At 39.3% G+C, this 23356-nt stretch overlaps 1 protein-coding gene across 5 annotated transcripts in view; it reads left to right on the top strand.

Annotated features, from left to right (window-relative positions):
* The window catches only part of EBF1 (EBF transcription factor 1), a 397040-nt gene that overhangs the window by 356427 nt on the left and 17257 nt on the right, over positions 1-23356 (top strand). For all 5 annotated transcript variants that reach the window (XM_080989399.1, XM_080989395.1, XM_080989398.1 and 2 more), the window contains exons 11-13: positions 2005-2093; positions 20484-20549; positions 22284-22461. In XM_080989399.1, coding sequence (XP_080845525.1) covers positions 2005-2093; positions 20484-20549; positions 22284-22461 — 333 coding nt within the window. The remainder of the gene's footprint in view (positions 1-2004; positions 2094-20483; positions 20550-22283; positions 22462-23356) is intronic.

Here is a 23356-nt window from a genome sequence, read left to right as displayed (position 1 = left end):
TAATGTATAGATGGATGTCAAGAACACAAATACTGACTGTTAGACTAAAAGTTTTGTTTTTTTTAAAAAAGAAAATTGTATTGATATTTTTTTTCCATCTGTGGAAAAAAAAAGATTTTATAGAAGGACATTGGGGAATGAAGGAGCGTATTTTATGTATGGTAGAAGAGGTTGCATTCAATCCATCTCTCATTAAAAACAATGGCAAAAAAGAGTCTATAAATGAATCCATTTATTCACCTATACAAAGTAACAAGTTAGCCCGGAATTTCACCAGAATAATTGCAAGAGATTTATTTTATCTCCAAGTTGAATAATAGCAAGGCTGGTCTTCAAAGCTGTGCATTTGTCTATTATTTATTTATAGAGAGATAGAAATATCTTTATCTCACCATTCTAGTGCCTATGAACTATGAACAGGGTAGCTTACCACAAACAAAAATTGCAATGTCATAGAAAACAATTGAAAAAGTCAACAATAAATATACTTCAAAAACACAACAATAAAAATATAACAAAAGGGAGAGACCACAGATTAAGCGTAACCTCAAATAAAACAGTGGGTAAAAGCCTATTGCAATAAAAATGTCCTTAAAGGTAAAGGTACCCCGACCGTTAGGTCCAGCTGCAGACGACTCTGGGGTTGCACACTCATCTCGCTCTATAGGCCAAGGGAGCCGGCGTACAGCTTCCGGGTCATGTGGCCAGCATGACTAAGCTGCTTCTAGCGAACCAGAGCAGTGCACGGAAATGCCGTTTACCTTCCCACTTGACATGCTTTCGAACTTATCAACTGGTAAAAGGCAACCAGAGAGACAGCCACCTACAGTACAAGGGGTTACGCAGTATTGGTGCAGCCACTGAGAAGGCCCTGTCTTGTGTTGCCATGACCCATTCTTCTACCCTTCGGGTGGTGCGCAGAGAATGACTCCCAACAGTGGATGTTTGGTGCGGTGGGGCTGTGTCGCTCACCTGACCTCCTTCCTTCTGAGATGCTGATGCATACAAAGATGGAGAGAGGTAGGGATGAGCCAGAGATGGTGTAGACACAGTTCAAACAGAGCAGTGGCACACTGGTGGCATTGAGCCAGGGGGCAGCATTGGTCCTGAGCTGGTGTAATAAGGCCCTTGGCCCTATGTTGGGTGGCCCTGGAGGGCCAGATGCCACACTTCCAGGTTACCGGGGGCAGGGGTACCACTCCAGTCTACACTGAGATGGGAACTTCCCCTAGCAACCTATTCTGGTAACCTAGCAGGTGGGGCAGGGCAGGACTGGACAGGGCAGGGCATCCATTTGATGGATCCTTGCCCTATGCTATGCCAAACCCCAGTGTACTGTAATCACTAAAATGGTTGTCCTTTTTTCACCCACATTCTCTCACACCCTGCTTCATTGTGCCTGGCACACAACTACACAATAGCATTTGTTTGTTTGTTTGTTTGTTTCTACCCTAAGGGCTCTTCTTGTGGTTAATTTCTTGAGAGCTTTGCATGAACCAATAGTGGTTTTAGGATTCAGCGATTGGATTTCTCTTCCTAAAAGCACATCATGTATTTCACAAGGAAAATATACATAATTTTGTTTGTCTGGAAGCACAACAGACTTTTCCTTCTGCTTTTTTTTAAAAATCCACAATCAAAAAGGATTCCATCTAACAACATAATAATGGAAAACTTGAAAAGCAGGGTACAAAGCATTTAACAAATGAATTGTATCTCAGATTATAATTGTTTCTTGCTCAAAAGCTGTTTATAGAGAGCAAAACTTGCTGCCACCTTTTCACAGATACTAAACCAAAGCCTCGCATCTCACCTCAAACAGTGTTTGAACCACAGCTTCACAGTCATTGCTGATTTGAATGGAAAGGAGCAAAGGGAGAGTTTGCTGTGATAGTTTCCAGATTGCCCCCCCCCCCCATACACACACATTGCAATTTAATACACTCTTCGATGTTGCACCTTGTCCTACTGCTTATTATATAATTATTATGTTTGTTGTTTCAGCTCTGAATGAACCCACCATTGACTATGGTTTCCAAAGGTTACAGAAAGTCATCCCAAGGCACCCCGGTGACCCTGAACGCTTGCCAAAGGTCAGCCCAAAGTGATTGTGACTGTGTGTTTGTGTCTTTCGACGCCTAAGTCGGTAACAGCATTTTGATTTCTTTTCAGAAGAGACTTTTGGTACTGTCCAGATCATTGTCATGTAGGATCAATGTATGGAGAGGGGAAGTTGGATTACGCCAGCTGCCCCCCTTCAGTCTCCATTCAGGGACCAGGACCCAGTTCACAGGGCCTGTGCCACATACAAGCTGTATGTGTATAGACTCTATACACCCAATCTATATACGTACTGCAATTCTGCAAGGTAAATAGCACACCAGGGGAACCTGCATGCTTCTACATGCCTAGGCTCTGTACAGAACCGCTGGTAAGCACCTGAGAACAGGAGTGTGGTGACTTCATGCATTCCTCATCCCAGATGACATGCCATCATTCTGCATATGCAGTGCTACCTCAGAAATACAACCCAGAGGCGCAACAAACATACCTCCATTGCATCCTTTGAGAAATAAACTGTCTGTCCTCAATCTTAATATTGACTATTTAATTTCCACTAATTCACCAGCTTTTTTTAAAAAAAAAGTGGCCTGCTTCAAACATGTCCAGCTATTTGTTGTAAATTCCAAAGGACTTATTGAAGAGGTAATGGGCTGTTCATTTGTTTTTCCTTACAATGATTGCTTTTGAGATATGCCTCGGAGTGCAGCTTCAGGGCTCTTGACCAGCTTCATAGCAGTGTCTGTAATTTTCAAGTTTTAGTGTACTCAGCGGCTAAGGCCACCTCACCCATGAAATGTTGCCTACACATCTATGCAGTTGTATACAGGGGGTGGCATATGTGTAGTTTTAGGATCACAAGGTAAACACAATGTGGCATTTGATTACGCAGAACATCTGAATACCAAGAATCTAGATTGTAACAACTGCTTTGGCAAAAAACAAAACAAAAAAACTCACCAAACGCCAAAAGATACTTAAATCCCTCCAATAAACACGGAAATGACAAAAGCATAGACCAGTACACCGAGGGTCTATGTTTATTGTGCCTTAGTATAATATTTTCTTGTGGCTAAATAAAGTGAAACGATGTTTTGCAGCATTTCCCATGAAACCTGAATGGGGTTATAGTTGACAGTGGCTCCATGGTTTAAAGAAATCCATGAGCAAATAAACCTGCCCTTCTGTTTGTATGCCTACAATTAGCACACATTAAGAATTTGAAGTTGGATTTGAAGTTCAAGACTCATTTATAGAATGTAGCACAGGTGGGCACCTGTCTCCTTCTGCACTTTTGACACTAATGGCTGAATCCCTCTCATTTGTTGGCTGCGGAATAAAGATAGCAGATGTTGTGAGTAAGCCTGAATTCTAGGAGAAAGCATGGCTGTTAAATCGTATAGTTTTTTGTTAGAGTTTTGGTCACTTCATTACAGGTAATATGGTCTAAGCTTTAGAGAGTGGTTGATTTCTAAAAAGATTCAATGTTGACACAGTATTGATATTTTAGGTTGCCATTACATAAAAATAGTTGGTTGGCATTAGAAGATTGCCATTTAAAATAGCTGACTGTCAGTAGGAGGAGTCAGTTTAATTCTTCCTAGGAGCTGGAGTGTGTGTGGTCATATGTATTTCTAGTGACTAAAATTTTAAGAAGATCTGGTCTGGATCAGGACCACAGTATGGGGCCAAGATAAGGCACTACACCTAAAATTTAGTTTAAAACCCCACAAATGCAGTTACTCAGAATCAGTGGATTCTTACCTAGTTTCACCCTTGTTCCTACTTGTTTTCTTTCATACCCCTAATATGGCCTTTGAAACATCTTCCTTTCTCAGTTTAACTTCCACAGTGATGTAAAGGAGGAACAACATATACTCAAATACAAAATTTGATGATTCACTAATTGGCAAGGGTGTGGGAAGAAATTCCTAAATGTCAACTGTATTCTCTTGGGTGGCTGCAGTTGTCATCACGCTGAGACCGGGCAGTCATCAGTGGTTAGTTTTGGTAGTGTATAAAGTTCAAAATCGGGGATTACTCCAAAACAGTGACACTCCGACAGCTGAAGGGCAGAGTCATATACAAATTGCTGGGAAGCAGCTCTTTTCTTTCTGAAGGTCAGCAGAAATATGTATACATTCCAGTGCATTTTCTAAGTGGGTCAGTGTTTACTCAGCAAACGATTAGAGCAGATGGTGTAATTTAGAATCCATGGCAAAACTTTAATATATAAAGAATAGGAAGAATGACATGGATCCTTTTGCTATATTAATCTGTGCCTTTGCAATGTTTTCCTGAAGGTGGAAGACTCTTTTCATTTTTTTGCGTGTGCTTTGTCAGCCTAGTTGAAGCAACGGAAACATGATTCTAGTGCCCCATGCAGTTGGCTGTAATGTTTTCTTAATGCTTATCCCAGTGGCTTGGCCCAGTCGCCGGCACGATCTCCATAGCAGCACAAGCCACCTACAAGGACACAGAAACTTTCCAAGGGATAAAGCTGAACTTTACGGCCAGCTCGAGCACCGACATACGAAAGAGTGGTGTAATGTTTAAACCAGCCTGTATGTTTAGACCATGTCACTTAAGCAATTTGGCCAAATATTGAAGCATAGGAAGGTGCCTTATCCCAAGTCCATCTAGCCAATGTCACAGTATTGCCTACCCTTAATGCCAGGAGCTCTCCAGGGTCTCAAGCAGGATTTCCTAGCCATACTTGGAGATTTGGGCCAGGGAACCTGTGGTCTACAGATGCTGGTGGATTGAAACACCCATTAGTCCCAACAGGCAAGCCAATAATCTGGCATGCTGGAAGTTGTAACCCAACAGCATCTGAATGGCTACAGTTTCCTTATTCCTGATGCTGAGGATTCAACCTAGGACCTTTCACATGGCCCTTCCCCTTGACTGAACTGGCCACATTGATTTTAAAATCCTTCTATATGCCAATCCACACATGTACACAGTGAAATGGTGGAACAAATGAAAATCCCCTACCCCTATAACCATTTTTTTTTTATTCTAGGAGCAGCAGTGCTTTGGGGCAAAAAGTATATGCCACAGTTTTGAAGAAAGCAACAAATGCTGCATTTGTGTATTTTGCTCCGTGGAGCTGAAAATATCTAGTAAATTGATCCTGTGGGAGTAATAAATACACATTACTTTATCTTGTACTTCATGTCTTATACCCCTGAGCCTTGATAGAACAACACCACTTAATAGACTTAAAAAAAGAGTAATTACAGTCATTGGTTGTGTGATTTTTCAGGCCTTCCAGCCCTGCCTGACCTTCTAATTTAGCTCACCGTGTCTAACTAATGCATTTATATTCATCTTTTATGAAGCATGTGTAGTACAAAATTGACTTTGCAGCCTTAAGCAAGCTGTCTTACCAGGCTGAGGGTCTGGTTAGTCCTACATTCTGTACGGTGCGGATGTGGTTGTGTTTGTGACAAATTCTTCTTTGTGATTCTAATCAATTACTTGTTTTATCTTTTGGAGAGGGAGAGAGAGAGAGAGAGAGAGAGAAATATTATTTGTTTCGCTTTCCCACCTACCTTTTGAAGAGCTGTTATACATTCCAGCATTATTTACAGCCAAACATGCATGCAGAAAAGATGCAAGCATTTCTAAAATGATTACCACTAATGTTTCTGCTTGTCAGGAGTGCTTAAATTTCACTGCACTTTGTCTTAAACCTTATCACGGTTACCTTTTAAGAATTACTGATGTATAAGATCATCCGGGGCTGATTTGTAAACACCGTTGACAGTTTATGATGAATGATGTCGCAAAATGTTCAATATGCTTCTTTGTCACATCCGTACATGTACGCATTAAGAAGTGGATTAAGGGAAGACTAGAGGAATCCCCTTCTGAAAGAACCCTTGAGCTAGAGAGCACACAGACAAATCTCTCTCCTGTGTTTTCTCATAACTTCCTACCCAGTTCACCCATCCAGTGGAGCACAATTGTTCTCTCTGCATTTCTTTTCTCACCATATGGTATCCTCATTACCATACACTAAGGGTCCATATGGGGAACTTGTGAAGTGAACTGTATTCATTTTAACTGCCAGATGAGCAGCCTTTTGCTTTGCAAGCTTAGCTTAAGTCATCTGCTGCGTTTATGTTGTTATGGCAACACAGTACCAATAAAAAATTCTAATCTACTGTAAGTATCTCGGATCACAGTATTTTAAATGTTTGCTGTATCTGTCCTCTAAAGTGAGGATGCTTGTTCTTTTAGTGTGACAAAGGGTTATTGCCAGCTCCAGCAGGTGGCAGTAAAGAAATTATCTCTCCCCCTCCCTTGCATAAGTCATATAATTACAAACCAGAGTTATATTTCAAACATGTTTGTTGACTGCACCTTTGGATTTTCTTGGAAGGAGAGTCTCTTTTTTTGCATGAGAAAAATTCAGGCAGAAAATCTTTGGCTAAAAATGGACTTTGAAGCAGATCTTATTGGAATTCTGTAGCTTTAAAGAAGCCTAGTTGAATCCTTCCCCCCCCCTCTCTCTCTCTCGTATGTGTGTCCTTCCCTGTGTCCTAAATTTGCTCATTCCAACACCAGACTAATTAAGAGCACCTTAAAGTACTAGAAGCAAGCGGCAGCATCCTTAAATATAAATCATTTTCACCTCTGCAGGCCACATGATATGTTGCATCTCTGTCTCTCTGCCTATATTGAAAGTGAATGTTTGTAGTCTCACTTCATCAGTTCACATTAGCCTCATGCTGAATATTTAAACACAGAACAATTTGAACACACCATGAAGAGACGCACTTTCCGTTGGAACTGCAAAGGCTCATCCAATAATAATTTAGTAAATCAGCCATTTAGTGACTCGCTTTTACTCTGCATTGTGCCAAATGCTATTCGACTCAACTGTGCGCCAGCTAGAACTGAAATTCAGACTCCAGTCACGTGGCGGCACTCTGTTGTTCATTGGCGAAATGAGACCGAAAATTCCCTCCTCGGATACAGTGCACTCTTAGTGATTTATCACAGATGAAGCAGAGTGACAAATGCAAGCAAGAGTCACTGCAGGCTGCACAATCTATTCTAATTACATTAATATTGTTTTGGAATTTCCATGTGTGGGGAATAAGGCAATTTAGATACTGCATTTGTCGTTTTAGTCCTCTGCAAATATCAATAAGGAGCACCAGCTGAGTAGCAGTAGGAAAGAGTAAATGAAATCTCTAGTTTCCAGCTCAATGCAAGGGATGTTACAGGTTGGCACCTAGTTGGATATACTTGAAAAAATGTTTCAGATGCAGGGACATCCAAGTATATTGGTTCTTGTGAACTGCTTGTCACATTGTGGAGAAGGAAATGTTGTTCGAGTACATTACATGTAAATGTCTTTATTTTTGTGTTGTCTCTAGCCTTCCCTTTAACAAGTGAAGTTTGTTAGTGACTGCTTCACTCTTTTGCTATTTCAGGTGTGGGGTCTAAAAAGCTTTTCATGAGATACAGCTCTTTTGATACACAATTTGTGACTAACATTGGGCGAAATAATAGGTTAGAATGACATTTCATGTTGTGGAAAGTGATGATCAGAAAGGGTTACACGGTGCTTCACAAGACTTCTAAGATAAACCAGTTGTTGGGTTTCATTAGAATAGGGATGTGGAGCCTCCAGCCCTCCGTGTATTGTTGAACTCCAGCTCTCATCAGCCTCTGTCTCCATGGCTAATAATCAGGAGTGATCCCTGCTTTACACCATTAGGTATGCTCTCTGTTTCTTATGGTTGACTTTCACAGTTCTGCATTGTTGTAGAGGAACAATTTCCCCCCTGAATCAATTCAATTTTCAATGATTCTCACTTGTGGTGCATTAATCCAAATCCTGTTAGGCTAGTGTGAGTGTGCCAAAAAGTACCTGATATGCTTCTTTTAAAAATTATTTAAATCCCCTTGGGATTAGTGACACATCAGCCAAGTCCAATTTAGTATTGCCTTGAACTTATTAATTGACTATTCAGTTTAAAGAAACTATTATGGTAGCTCAAAGGCTCTAACTGCACGATAACTTTAAGTGCATAGTTGTAGAATCTGGATTCATGCAGGTAGATATCATGATTTAAACCTTTCCCTTCCTGATTAAATTTTCCTCCTAAAACTGCTCTTGGTACACCCCCCCCCCAAAAAAACAACCCCACATTCATGTGGATGAACTGTTACCTTCACTGAGCATGCCCCCTGATATCTGGGTCAAACTACACAATATATTAAACAGCAGCTATGTGCTCCCCTCCACATCCAGACTGGATTTGTGGCGTGGGTATGAGCACAAATAGCAGCTTCTTTTGGGTGGCAAATAATACCTTTGTGGATCATATTTTCATCAAGGAAGTAGTGAGAATAGCCAACTCCCTCCTTCCCTCTTCTCGTGCCTCCAAGCCAATCCAGTCTAGATCAGAAGAGGGCATAGCTGTGTTTCAGGTTTAGGAGCAATTACTACACTCTGACCCCTTCCTTGATTGGCAGTGATGTGCCGCATTGGGAAGCCAGGTGAGCATCTCTGCCCTGCCCATGCCACCCCAGTGACTGCTATTGACAAAAGGGCAGCCTGTGTTGTATGTGCAGACATTGGCCTTAGACATTTTGCACCCAAAGCAATAAAAAGTCTAAATGACACGCACACCTTTTGTTTTTCAGATCTTGACTGAAAGTCACAAAAATGTCTTTTTTTACGACACACAGAAGGTGGGAGGCAGGAAAATGGCACCTCCTTGAAACTTGTGTCTGAAGTCATAATTTCATATTGCACTGTGATACGCCAAGTCCAGTTGACTGTGTTGATGTATGTTTTCCCTTCTCATGTGTGTTTGACAAACAGTATTTTCACTCAGACACGTATTTCAGCAACTGAGCACCAGTTTGTTTATAGTGATATTTCTGAATATGGTAATTACCTGGTTTGGAATATGAATTGGTTCGGTCCCTAGTGCTTGGCTGTATGACAAACAGAGTGCCATTTCTCTGCAAAGATCTTCCCCAGCTCAGAATGCCAAATAAGATTCTGGGTATACTTAGAATACACCATTCGCCCAAAGCCAACTACCTTGTAGGTTCATGCACAGACATGCACTTACAAAGCATTACTTTTAGTGAGACTTGACTTTCATTGACTGGATAACCCAACCAAGCAGCCTTTTGTTTCATATCATCTCTGTTTAGGTCAGATGATCCTCTTGTTTCTTGTCCCCTTCCCCATCTAGATCTAAAACCCTCTCTCATTACTGGTTGGTTTGTGGGAAGGGGGTGCAAATTCCTAGATGGTTTTTCACTATAACAGATGCCGTACAATGGATAAAGGCTGGTGAAACCAAACTACAGTTCCTAGAAGTCGATATGATGATGCACATTCAGTCAGCACTGTCAGTGGGTGCACGGAAATAATATGAACCGGTATAAAACCAATGAAAAGGGTTATTTTTGGGAAAGGGTTACTGAGGTGAGGGAGCTCATAGATCCCAAGCTAGTTCTGCCCAGACACTGAGGTCCAGCACCGAGGGCCTTCTGGCGGGTCCCTTGCTGCGAGAAGCCAAGTTACAGGGAACCAGGCAGAGGGCCTTCTCGGTAGTGGCACCCACCCTGTGGAAAGCCCTCCTACCAGATGTCAAAGAGAAAAATAACTACCAAATGGAGATGCCTAATGGGGCAAATTTGGCTTGTGAGCTAGAGGATCCCCACCTGTGCCTTAGTGACATCCTGCCACTGTCCCTGAACTAGCATCCTTTTCTCAAAACTACTGCATTCTTCTAGTGTCTATTAATTAGTTATTCTGGAATTGTCAGCGTCAACAGAGGTTTTTTGAGATAAGTATACCCAAACCTAAAGGGTTTCTACAGGCTCCATCTTGTTATTTGTTGAGTGAGATTGATGTTTTGAAATCCCTTAATGTTGGCGCTTTAGGATAGCCACATATAGCTTCATTGTTGCCTGCTTAAGCCTGAAATCCCAAGAGATACTGTATGTTGTCTTCCCAAATGAAACACAGCTATTGCACAGTTCACTAAGCTGGGCATAAAGAGATCTTCATTCTTACTATTTTGATGTCATAATAACGTGGAGGAAAGAGTATACGGCAACAGTCCTAATTCCTTCCTAAGAAACACAGGGTCTGTTTTTAATGTCTGACACATGAAAGCTGAACCAGTTTGGTCAAATGAATGCAGTCCTGTTTCTTTCGTAAGGGTTCCTATGCAGGAGGGCCACACTTTGTGATCCATCGCTATAAAGTCAGCTATCTCAGCCCAGCTACTTGGAGGTTGCTCAGTGGAACTTGCAGCTCTTAAAACTGTGCTACTGCTTATGGAACAGTAATTGAGGCACCACGGGTAAAAATTACCTGGTGTAATAGGCAGTGAATAATTTGCACTCAATATGATTTGAACTCAAATCATTCATTTCTTACCACTTGGACTAATTTATTTGTTGACCTTCTAATATCCATAGCTCTTCAGTAGTATTAACGGCAACTCAGACAAAATCTCATGTCTTCATTTTACTTCCATTGATTTTTTTTTCATTAAGGCAATAACCAGCTCCCCCCACTCTTTTTTCTGTTTTAAAAGTCAATCATTTTGCTTACAATGATATAAATCGTTTAGACAGTAACATCCTCTGAGTACCTCTGCAAGAAAACTCAAGACTGCCTTTTAGAACAAAGATCTATGCACTCTGCCTTTGCCTAGGCGGTAACCATATTCATGATTTGTAGCTGATGGATTAAGATACTGTAGGTGATACACTTGTATGGGATAGATCTGGCTCATACAATATGAGTGTGCAATGCAATTTGTTTTTGTTTGCTTAAAGAAACACATTTCAGTATGTCACGGTTTTGATTTTCCACCCTGACGGTCTTGTATATTGCCCAGGGAATCTTAAACTCTGCCTGGTAGCTGATCAAATTTTTCCACAGCTGTTTGTTTGTATTTATTCATTTAAAAATGAAGAGCAAGGAACAATGAAAATATAGTCAATGTTTTTGTGACCAGTGTTGGGGATAAAATAAACAATCCAGGCCCTCCACACTCCCCTCCCCTCCCCCTAAATGTTATTAATATATGCTTAGGAAGAATGGTTGTATCTGTCATCACTGAGGCCAGGCAGAACAATAATATTAAATGTAGTGATACTTATCAGAATGCTGGAGGGGCTAATATCAAGTACCTTATGCCCCCGATATTTTTGAGGAAATGTTGTTTATCGGTTTAGCTTAGACATCTGCTTCGTGAAATTAGTTACTGCCAGATTTTTAGGGCCACTTAGATTGTTCAAAAATTAATCTTGTCGTTCTCCTGCTGATAATAAGAAAGAAAGTTGATGAAGTGCTTTAACAACATAAGGCAGGGAGCACTCCAGTAAAATAGGTCTGCTTGAGCTGAAGCCTCTCTGTGCAATAAAATACTATTAAGTCCTTTGAACACAGAGTTATAAAACATAATTGTTACACATTTGGCATTTTATGCTTCCCTAGAAATTATCACTTGGTATCTAGATGTAAGCTGTGCTCTTTCTTTTCATTTCAATTGGGTCTAAAGTGGTCCTTTATTGTAATGAGAATGCCCCTTCCTAGAGACTTTTTTAAAAATTATGCCTATGATAAAATGTAAGCGAATGTACTCGTTTGTAGGGGTTATGACATAGCAGGTTTTTTTTAACACTCTAATATGAAAACCTCCCAACATTATTTCAGTCTTTGCTTCATTCAGTCTGGACAAGATGTAGCCAAATATCACCAGAGGTCATCCTATCACAGCCTTTTTACTTTGCCACTTTCATTCGTCCCATTAAAAACCAGCCATTTTGCAGAATCTAACAAGTCTCTTTTCTTATCTGAGATTTATATCCCAGAAGATATTCTTGATGGGTTTTTTAAAAAAAACACACGAACTATTTAATCTACATTCTATTCTTATTGTAGTTTTTAACCCAAAAGGGGTTTATGGGTTAATACAGAAAGAGCTGGTAAATATTAGACAGCCCTGTTCAAATAAGTTGATTTAGAACTATTTGTATTCAGCCCAGTTAAATTCAAGCACCACCTGTAGGCAGTGAAGTCTTCCTCCCATCCTTCCTGCAACTTGAGTGTCCAAGGCAGCAAAAGGGACTATATGTATATACCTACCTAACCCTCCTATTGTTTGTCATGCAAGGTACTCATGCTCCAAAATCAGGGACTGCTGGCCTGATCCACCCCCAACCTTGATGCAGATAGTGTGAGGGAGGGAGTCAACAGAGAAAAACTGCAATGTAAGGGCATCTCCAATACACTGCAATTGTCAGGGATGCTGAGACTAAGCCAGACATCCTTACCTACTGGAACAGCTCTGATTCCCCAGAACTGATTGCCATCTTGCTGAAAATATAAATGATGCATGGGGAAGAGCTGCTTACTCCTGGCCCCTTTTCTTATGCTTCAAAGACTGCCTTTGCCAAAGCAAAACGTTTTGGAAGACGCAATGGACTTAAATCCCATTACTGTTCAGCATTTACAGCATAAAACTATGTGCATGAGATTTTTCTCCCCTCTGCTATAGCATTATCACCTTTGTGATCAAGAGAGATCTTTCTCATTGATTCACAATATATTCATGGCTTGATGCCTGCATGCATTTACCCTTCAAAGATTTTGCTGTCTCATATATGCTTACTATATTTTATTTATAAGCTTGGTTCAATGTGGAGCAGGTGGCAAGGTCATGCCTGAGTGTTTTTGTTAGTGCCTTAGGCATAGGCTGTGATCTTCAGTTTGGATGAAGGCTGTGGAGACCATTACAGCTTGGAGAGACCTTAGTCCTCCTTCGTTAAGTGAGTCTTGCATACTAGAATACATCTTCATACTTGATGGGCGAAGGGGAAAAAAACCAAGCTAGCTCAATATTATTATTTTGCCTTCACTTGGCAACAGGCTCACTTACTCAGCTGTGGGGTCAGATACTGATGCCCAGAAGGGAGCATTCACGCGGCCATTTATTTCATTTTCCTGATGTTTCCCTGACTTTTAATTTCCACTTAATCTTTAAGCTTTCACATGACATTAATGCCACTTCTGGAAATATTGCAGAATGCAGTGCAAATTTAGTGCTCATTTCAATGTTATTTCCTTCCAGAAAAAAAAGTCTGTTTGCAAATAACATGGAAGAAGAGGCTACATAATAGGAAGAAGGAGGAAGCTTAAGTACCTAGCAAACTCAGAATGAATGAACTTTGGCTCCCAATAAATCATTCTAGATAACTATCCCAAATCTGAATGTCTCAGCATTCTGTCCTTTTGCCTAAACTACCTTAGCAGCCAGATCTAATAAATAAATAAATCCAATGGTCAATCTATGGGGCAATAGTTAATATCCAAGATTATATCCAGTCTGAAATTCATATTGAGACAACATGGGGTGACAATTTTTTCCTTTTGTGGTGCCCAGCTTTATGGCAAAGCACAAACGTTTATGTTTTTTGAGTGCTTGCTAAAGATCTAACTAGCTATCTGGGTTACTGTTGATATTTTTTATTGTTTTTAATATATTGATTTTTTTCAGAACTGTATTACCATTGTTCTGCCCCACCCTAGAATTTTTAATGATGATCAATATAGAATTGCTTTAAACAAACAAACAAACAAACAAACAAACAATGTAATATCAGGCGCTTCACTGTTTAGCAACTAGGGAATATTATCTTGTTTTTTGTTTCGTTCTTTTAATTCTGTCCTCTCACATTCATTTATAGGCCATGAATATGTTTTTGTCACATTTTACTGTTTGTTGGGTTTTTGTTTCCTTCATGATGGAAATATTTGTTCATTCTTTCATTTGTTTCACTACTGCTGACTCAACATTTTCTTCCGCAAATGGCACATTTCCGCAACCCTGCATTTTTAATTTTTTAAAAAACCTTCTGCCTGTTTGCTAATCATATTACCATAACAAGTAGTTAGGCCAAGGTTTCCCAAACTTGGGTCTCCAGCTGTTTTTGGACTACAGTTCCCACCATCCCATCCCTGACTACTGGTTCTGCTAGCTAGGGATGATGGGAGTTGTAGTCCAAAAACAAATGGAAACCTGAGTTTGAGAAACCTTGAGTTAGGCCCACAGTGCAGAAGAGAATGGAGATGCTTCCTATTAGGCCAGTCACCACTGTAGGAGTTTTTCATCCATATTATGCAAATATTTCAGACTGTGCATGTGAATTGTTCTTCCATGGGCACCAGCATCTAAGACCATCATTTACTTCAAAGGAGGGGAACACTGAGAGGGTAATGCTGGTGATTCCCTCATTTCCTGTCATGGAAGAAGAAGAGTGGCCATTCCTTTATGAATATAGTGGGTGAGCCCATGCCCTTTCTTCAAAAGGATATAATTTTAAAGTCTATTTTAAAATATTTGAAAAGTTAATTTGAGTTGGTATATTGATTTTGAACGTTCCCTGAAAAAGAATGCTTACCCAACCCTAACAATGAAAAACACTGACGTGGAACAAACATATTCATGTCTTAATATGTAAAAGGAGTTAAAATTTTGCAGCCTAATCCTTGCCATCTTTTTACTTGTGTTAATCCCACTAATGAGTTCTATGAAACTGATTTACAAATAAATGTGTATGGGTTGGCAGTCTAATTATTATGCTTTTAAATTGAAATTTCCAAAGCTCTCTCCCCTGCCAAAAAAAGAAAGAAACTACCCTCCAGAGGCTATATTTAGAATATAACTGGGCATTTGTTTGCCGCACCCATGAAACAAGAAACTAGGAGTCAGAGTCCATCAGCTAAAGATGGGAGCATGGAAACTTTGAATGACATCATCTTCATTAAGCTCTTGTACAAGATGAATGATTTCTCTCAATTTCTTATCTTTGTCACAGTGCTGAGCTAATAGAGCATTAGAAGATGATATGATATCTAGACAACCCATTACAAATACCTCATGATTTGCTAGAGAATCTTTATAAGTATCCTAGTGCTTTAGGTGAGTGATAAGCTTTATATATAGTGGACAGCTCTTTCATGAAAAGGAAGAAAAAACATGCTACCTGTAACTAATTCCTTGAAATTTCTTGGCATCAGGTAAATTTCAGGGTCCACATGCACAATTACTTTCTACCCGTTTTAACATATGAAACAAGAGATCAATGAGACTATTGTAGCATTTCTTCCCAAGAAGGAGCACAAAATATAGTTATCATGATGAAGCTTGACCCCAGTGAACCATATATGGCAAATGTTTTTCATTCTCAGGGAAATGGCTCAGCCAACAAAGCACTGGGCACTTATATAGGAGATTATAATTCATTTTAAAGCAAGTTTCATGCTTTAATGGATTCCTCTGTGGTGCAATCCACATCAAAAGCCAAACAAATACACTTTGGCTATTGCTATAGAAACCCTTAGGTAGGGGGGGGGGTGATTCTATGAATTTAACTCTAAAGTCTCCTCAGTATCCTGACCAGCCATTGATGGTGTTGGGACAGAACCGTGAAGGAACTGGGTGGAAGTAGCTGTAGCTGATAGTTAGCATCTGACCAGAGAGCTACAAAGTTAGCCCTGCTGAGGCGCTGTGGACAGATCCAAATGGGAGGCAACACCCAGAGGGAACGACATGAAAGGGAAGGTTACTACTTTGGGGTTGCCATAATGGTGAGGGCACCTCAGCCCCTTCAAGTTGCGTTATTTTTCTGTAAGTGTGTCTGTTTGGGTGGGTTACAAATGTCTCTGATCACTCCTTGGTGAAAGGAAGGAGAACCAGAAATAAATAAAAATTAATAACCTATAATCCAAACATTTATAAACACAACAGTGCTACTATAAATATAGCAATCTAGAGTCTCTTCAATATCCTTTCAAAGAGGGCACACTGAACACAGAAATAAATACCCAGTACCAAGAGCAAATCCTCAGCCACATATTGTTCCTCTTCTTGCGCTCAACATTGTGTTTCTACCCTTGCTGGTGCTGGGGAAATATGGTGCATTAACTGACAGCTTGGGCCTATAACCAATTTATGAACAATCTCAGTAAAACAACTCCATGCCAAAAGCCTTTCGGTTTCTGTGGAATTTTCCTTGTTGCTGGTTGAGTTTACTGAGGAATGTGGCCCCTGCAGGTAATAACATGAAAGCAGCTCCAGCACTGCCCGTGTGACCTGTGGTCCTCTTACTCTCTGAGGAGGGCTAATAGTTTTATTCATTCATTCATTCATTTATTTATCAGGAACATTATAATCTGCCCTTCGCACAAAGGTCCCTGGGCAGCAAATACGTACACATTAGAACCAAAATTAACAATATAAAACAAGCAAAATGCAGCAACAACAATATAATTCACAATAAAATCAGAGAACAATAAGATCACTAAGCAGCGGCAAAAACAAAGCATATTCAGTGCACCTCACCCCTTTCCCCAAACCTGGACAAAGAGGTGTGTCTTCATCTTCCAACAAAAAGGAAAAAAATGTTGAGATGAGACACACCTAAGAGGGAAGGTCATTCTATTGATGTGGGGCTACCTCAGAGATAGGCTTCCCATGGAACCGCACCCCACAGACCTAACCCACCTTCTTTCCCCCCAATTGCAGGGGGGGAACCCTGATAGCCCACCATCATAAAGTGAGAACAACATGCCTTACACTCTTGAGTCTCCTGACCATCTGCTCAAACAGATTTTGCAAATCATTGAAGTGGCACATTTATCCCACTTTCATCTCTGTCCAGATTTTACAGGGTTTTTTCCTAGCACTTCAACATTTTGCGAAATCTGAGCAGATGATAGTGAGACAAAAGAAATGAGTGTAGACACTACGGGATGATGCCTGTATCACATTTCTTTAAAAAACTGTTACATAATTCCAGTCTTAAGACTGGAATTATGTAACAGTTTTTTAAAGAAATTATTTGTCATGAAGACAAACAACATAACCCTACACATGGCCATTCAAATGTCACTTATGCTGTGTTCATTAGAGCCTACCCCCTGCTAAGTATGTAAAGAATTATAGCATAGATAATTTTAAATGAAAAAGGACATAGACAGGTTCCTTAGTCCTGTGGACTTGGCTAGGAGAGAAATGGAAAACCATCACTTAGAAGTGACATTCTGTGTCATAGGATTTTTCAGTGAAAAAAATGGTTGAATGGCTTTTGAAAATGAAATGTACTTTCTTAACATTTTTAATGCACTTTACTGTCTTGATTTTTTCATCCAAGACTATAGTATCAAACAGCATATTATTAATTTAGTTGAATTGCACCAATGTATGTTTAAGGACAAGGGTTATGGGTTTGAAAAAATGTTTTCTATGTAACTTTGCCTCTCTGTCTGTGCACACTTTCAGTGGCGCAAGATCACTTCGATTTTCAAAGGCATAGATCTTTTTATATTAGCTATCTTTCTTATAATACCATTTACAAATTTAATCAGTGCATTTTAATATTCCATAGACTTTAAGTGCAATATACAATAAATAGCCAGGCTTCATCTTAAACATGCTTTAGCCCTTAAATTGTTAAAGCTGCAGTGCCCTTTCAATCTACTTACATAATGTCATAAAATATACATTTCAAGGTAAATGAAGTCAGCTACTTCAATTTAGTCTCTCAAACTGGTAGTAAATGAGAGGTTAACACTATGGTGCCAAACCCATTATTGAGTAAATTTAGCACCTTGGACAGCTCTGTAAAATCTTTATTGCTTTCCTGACCTGCTCGTCATGTTCTGTCTATGTGTTCAGTGGCTCTCAGCTCTGATTGAAAGGCAATATATTAGATCCCGAACACAAACACGCTCGGGGGCTGGTTCACTGGGAGCGTAATGACATGGAGGTGAGAACAATTTTCTGGTTACCGCAATTCAAGCACCTTGCAAGGTCTGTTGCAGTAACTTATAGAAGACTTTTAGGGGCTGCTTTTCATTTGAAGCAATGACACTATTAGCTATGGTAGCTGAATGGGAACTGATTTTTTAAAAATGATTATTATTGTGTGTTTTATTAAAGACTAATCTGAATATAGATGCTATGATCCTCTTTAGAGTAAAAGCTTAGAATTATCTGACAAAGGAGTTTTTGTGCAACATCTGCATTCCTAACCTAAAAGTGTCAGCCACAAAAAAGGTTTTATTATGTAGAAATATTGTTTAAGAAAGCAAAAAAAAAAGCAAAACCCTTGTATAGGCAATTGCTTGTTTCAAAAGAAAGAAATCACAAACAGCGAATAGCTCTAAATTATAACAGCACTTACTGAATGTACTCCAGTAATAAACTACATGGAAAACCATGGCTATTTTTATTTTTTTTTATTTGCACTGTCGTTTACTATAAGTTACTTATTTATTCCTTAAGAATGAGAGCTTAAGATTTCTGCATAATTATATTAAAGCAGTGGTCCACAAGCAACTTTCCCATGAAGAGTTCTACTCACGTGAATTTAGCTGCTCCAATATTAAATAGAAAATGAACTGCAGCCTGTATCATTGCTCAAACTCGAAGCAAAATGATCTTTTGTTTCAGAATTGATGCTAACAGAGAAGGGATAATTACTTCAATGACGATGGTTAAAAATGAGTATGCAAGTACATGTTAAAGTAATATTACTACAACTGTTGTTCAAGCCTAACATTGCTGACTTTGATTTCACCAGAACAATTTTACTTTTTTTGAAGTTGTGGTGCCTGAACAAGATGTTTTAGTTTACTGGAAACTGGGTGGTGGTGAGGGAGTCAAATCTGACAAGCAGCTCTTCCCTCTACTCTAGAGTTTTAATCTTTTACAAGGCAGGCAAGGCTTACTGACAATCTAAGTGGCTCAGCTAAAACAGCATGGCCTGATTCCATATGGGTATCGTGTGCATTCCCTTCATAGCCTTTTAAATTATTTAGTGCTTTGGTCAAGCAGCACAGAAAAGGACAAAGCCTGTAGCCAGTGATCTCTTCAGAAATAGTTTCAAATGTATTGATTCAGAAGCCATCAATTATATAATGCACCTGGCTGCATGTGTGAAAAAAAAAATTGAAAAGTGCATTCTGAAGGAGAAGCTGTACAATGGTTTTAAGGAACGATAAATGTTTACTGGGGGTGCAAAATGCACAAACACACTCTCATCTCATTTTTAAATTTAGGACATCATGTATGTCATAAGTAGCTACTGCAGTATGACAACTATTTTATCGTATATTGTAGAGAATTTTAAATTGAAAAAATGCTAATATGCATCTAAAAGCTTGTCATCTGAAGAGTTGTTCAAGGATTTTGAAGAGGTTATGGTGACAGCAAAATGAATGCAATTATATCTCTATTTTCTGATCAGAGACTATAGTATATGAAAATTGAGCATTACTGCTTCTTTTGGTTGGAAAATCTACCTAGTGTATAAAACATTCTCAGTTAAACTTTTCAACTTTACTCAAAAGTCAGTAGGAAAATGTTGCATCTAGTTTTTTAAGACACCCAAATATATATGGCTTCAGCTTTGCTGTTCTTTTATACTGTAGTATATAGAGAAATCGAATCGTATATAAAAAAAGTTCCCTGATCAGTTTTTTTATTGAGCCAGTAGAAACCTGCTGTGCATTAGAGGGCAATGTAGAAAGATATTTTATGCTCTGTAGTTTGCAAATGTATTTTATTGTTTCCACTCTTGTCCTCCACATTTTTGCATTCTAAAAAAAATGAGCATTGTGGTATGCAGGTGTCAGTTTTAAAAGCATGGGTATATAATATAGAAAGATGAAGAAGTAACAATGTAAATTAAAGGGTTATTCCCCAAATCTAACCACATCTCCTTATTTGTTCTTAATGTCACTTCTATGAAGAACATTCTTACATGCCTCCCTTTGCAGCATTGCTGTTTGGTTTCAAAGCCCTCCCGCCGTTCCTTCCATGGTGCTGTAGCTAGTTTGAATACTTGGTTGTGGCATCTGCCCATGACAAAGGAATATGAGCCAAAGAAGTTGGATATTACATTGTTATCAGATCAACACATTCCACAGCTATGTAGCTGATCTGATAAGGTCAATCTTTCTGTAATATAAATTAAGAACCAAATAAACAGATTAGAAGGATTCATAACATGCTCTGAACGACATTGATTTCAGCAATCTAACAAATTACTATAGGTCATCCTGCAATAAACCCACCAGTGGACTCACAGTGCAGACAGCAGACAATCGACTGACAATTTTTATTTTGCAGCACAAACAAGTTTCACCTTTAAACTTTATTAAGCTTTTGTGCATGAACTGGATGAACTTGTGATTTAACAACATTCTGAGCTCACTAACAATGGTCGCTTTTAAAGACTCTTGTATACTCAAGTCAAAGCTGAGAGCTAAGAGAATGCTGGGAAATGCTATTTCTACATACAGTTTATTGTACTCTTACAAGCATGTCTCTTCTCCCCACTTCTCCTGACAGGAAGTAATACTCAAGAGGGCAGCCGATCTGGTGGAAGCACTCTATGGTATGCCACATAACAACCAGGTAAATGCAGTCCTCATTTAATAGCTCTTTATATTTAGCATGTTGGTACCTATGCTTTAGGGGTAGCCTACTCAGTCATACTTGTACATAAAAAATTTAGACAAAGGAAAATAAATGAGGGAATCAAATGAGCTTGCTTTGTTGGTGTTTATTTATTTTCCTTCCTTTCCTTTTGTTTTTACAAAGATTAAAAACTGCATGCATGTCACCTTCAGAAACACAAATCTATGTTAGGTAGTGATTTATACCTTTTAGATCTGTAGACTTCAAATAGAATTTAAAAACGTACACTTTCCAAATATTATATGTTTTGAGATGGTATATCACCTATGCCAAGCAGTTCACATGATGTGTGTAATAAAAATAAGTAAATGAAACTTATGGGGCAATATTATACACATCTATTTGGAAATAATTACCATTGTCTTTTGTCGGGCTTACTCACAGGTAAATAGGATTATGGTTTCCAGAGTTCTTTTCAAGACCTTACCTCAGAAAAGTCTAAAATAATTCTCAGAGGATGACATCCCATTTTCACAGAAACCTTTGGGCAAACTCTGGATTGAAGACAGATGCTAAAATGCTCTCTTTGCCTTTCAAGGTCTTGCTGTTTGGGAACTTTGAGATGCAGTTATACTCAGAAGTGATTTGCTGCACTGTGTAGAAGTGGACCTGCCCATGTAGACAATGTCACAAATAGTAACATTGAATAGGTCATTTTACTTGTGTCTCTCATAATACTGTACAGGCAATTCCCTGTTTGACCGGGGGTTGCATGTGTCGGCCATCGCACATCAATTGGCCGCGTGCAAAATGGTCACTGCCTGTACACTCAGATGACCCTTTTGTGTGTGGAGGAATATGAAACTACTTCTTGTAAAATAACATGGGAATTGGCCCAGAAGATATGCTGATTCTCATATAAATCAGCATCAGTGACATCAGATTCCTTACCTGCAACTGCCTAGTCTAGGAGAAGCCCACTTAGAACTTGTGTTTTGCTTTCTATTACCTATATATTTTTGCATTAAAAATCAGGGCTGATTGAAAAGCATACATTTTCCCTTGGCAAGGGAACATACCATCTCAAAAATATATATAATACTTGTGAAGTGTAAGTAGTTAATAAATTCTATTTAAAGTATTAATGTCAGATAAGGGAGAATTATGACCATAGATTTGTGTTTCTAGAGGTTACTTATTGTGGTTAAGTAAGTACATAAAAGCTTCCTTACTCTGAATCATACTATTGGTCCACCTTGCTCAGTTTTGTCTACTCTGAGTAGCAACTGCTATCTGGGATTTCATCCTTACCTGAAGATTCCAGGCATTGAACCTGGAATCTTTTGCATGCAAAGGATGTGCTCTACCACAAGAGACCTTTAGGTATCACTATTGCAATATCCATCTTCAATCTTGAAGCAGTCTCGTTTGGTAGATCATTGTTCCCATTTCACTGAGACAGACCCAAAGTTAGAAAGGATTGTTTGTACAACTAATTAAGTCTGGGTGGGATCATCAAATGAAAGCCACAAATTCACTATCAGCCATATCATCACTTTATCCGAGTGGATTAGAGTTTGACCTATGACTTGTTCAGCCCTCAAGTCAATCCAATCTTGTCCCACTGTTCTGAGGGAAGATATGCTGAATCTTGGATTGGTGTAGGCTCCTTAACTGCTCAGTGAATTGCCTCTTAATTACTTTGTTACATCTCTCAACGTTTTCCCCCAGGAAATAATCCTGAAAAGAGCAGCTGATATTGCAGAAGCTCTCTACAGTGTCCCTCGCAATCACAACCAACTCCCAGCGCTCGCCAACACTTCGGTCCACGCAGGAATGATGGGCGTGAACTCCTTTAGTGGTCAGTTAGCAGTCAATGTCTCAGAAGCATCACAGGCCACTAATCAGGGTAAGCTGAAGAAGAAACATTTTTTTTTAATCTTCAGGCAAAATTGGGTGGATTTTTTTTAAAAAATTGGAAAGCAAAGAACTTACCAAAGAGCCTCTATATGGCTAAGTAAAAGGCACCATGCACATTTATTTCACTGAGCATGCCAACATCCATGTTAGCTGGAATGGATGAGAGTTTTCCCCTGGAGGGTAGAAGGTGGGGGAAATTGCATTAGAATAGTACACAGAACAGTTCATGGCCCGCATAACATGTAATCTGTTTGCCTAGTGAGATAAAATGCACTGCTGTTTCACTGGCTTGGAGGGCACTTGATAGTTTACATATTTAACGGAGTCATGGTCAGTGAATTAAAAAAAAAAGTATTTGAGTTAAGCACTCAGTACTAAGGCTGAACATTCTGCACCAAAGTACTTATAGCATGAGTTTACCTTAACATAAACATGCTGGCTCATACCCAGTGTTAGAAACTGAGATATGAAAGCCAGGAGCACATTAAACCTAGGTTATGGGGGCAACAATGGAATGTATAGGCATGCTTTTTTTAATAACAAGCACACAAAGCTGAAAATGAATGAAATGCAGCTAAAATATTATGTTCATTTTACACATGGTCTAGCCCTTCCCTTGCCCACCCTCCTAATATTCTTAAGAGGGGTCTCTTTGCCAGACTTCAGAGAGTAGCTGGAAGTGGGGAGTCAGAAGGTCTTCCTTTCCTTCCACTCTGCAGTTTTAATCTGAAATCTTTGGTGCAGTACTGCGCCCAGAGCTCAGAAACTGCTCACGCTAATGAAATTCCCTGTCGCAAAATGCACCTAGAACGTCCAAAAGCTATATAACCAAGGACATATTGCTGTCTCCATGGAAGTATCAGAAGTGATGCAACCAAAATTAG

This window comes from Podarcis pityusensis (assembly GCF_964106645.2).
Source record: "Podarcis pityusensis genome assembly, chromosome: 2".
NCBI lineage: Eukaryota > Metazoa > Chordata > Lepidosauria > Squamata > Lacertidae > Podarcis > Podarcis pityusensis.
This window is presented reverse-complemented; position numbering and strand designations above follow the sequence as displayed.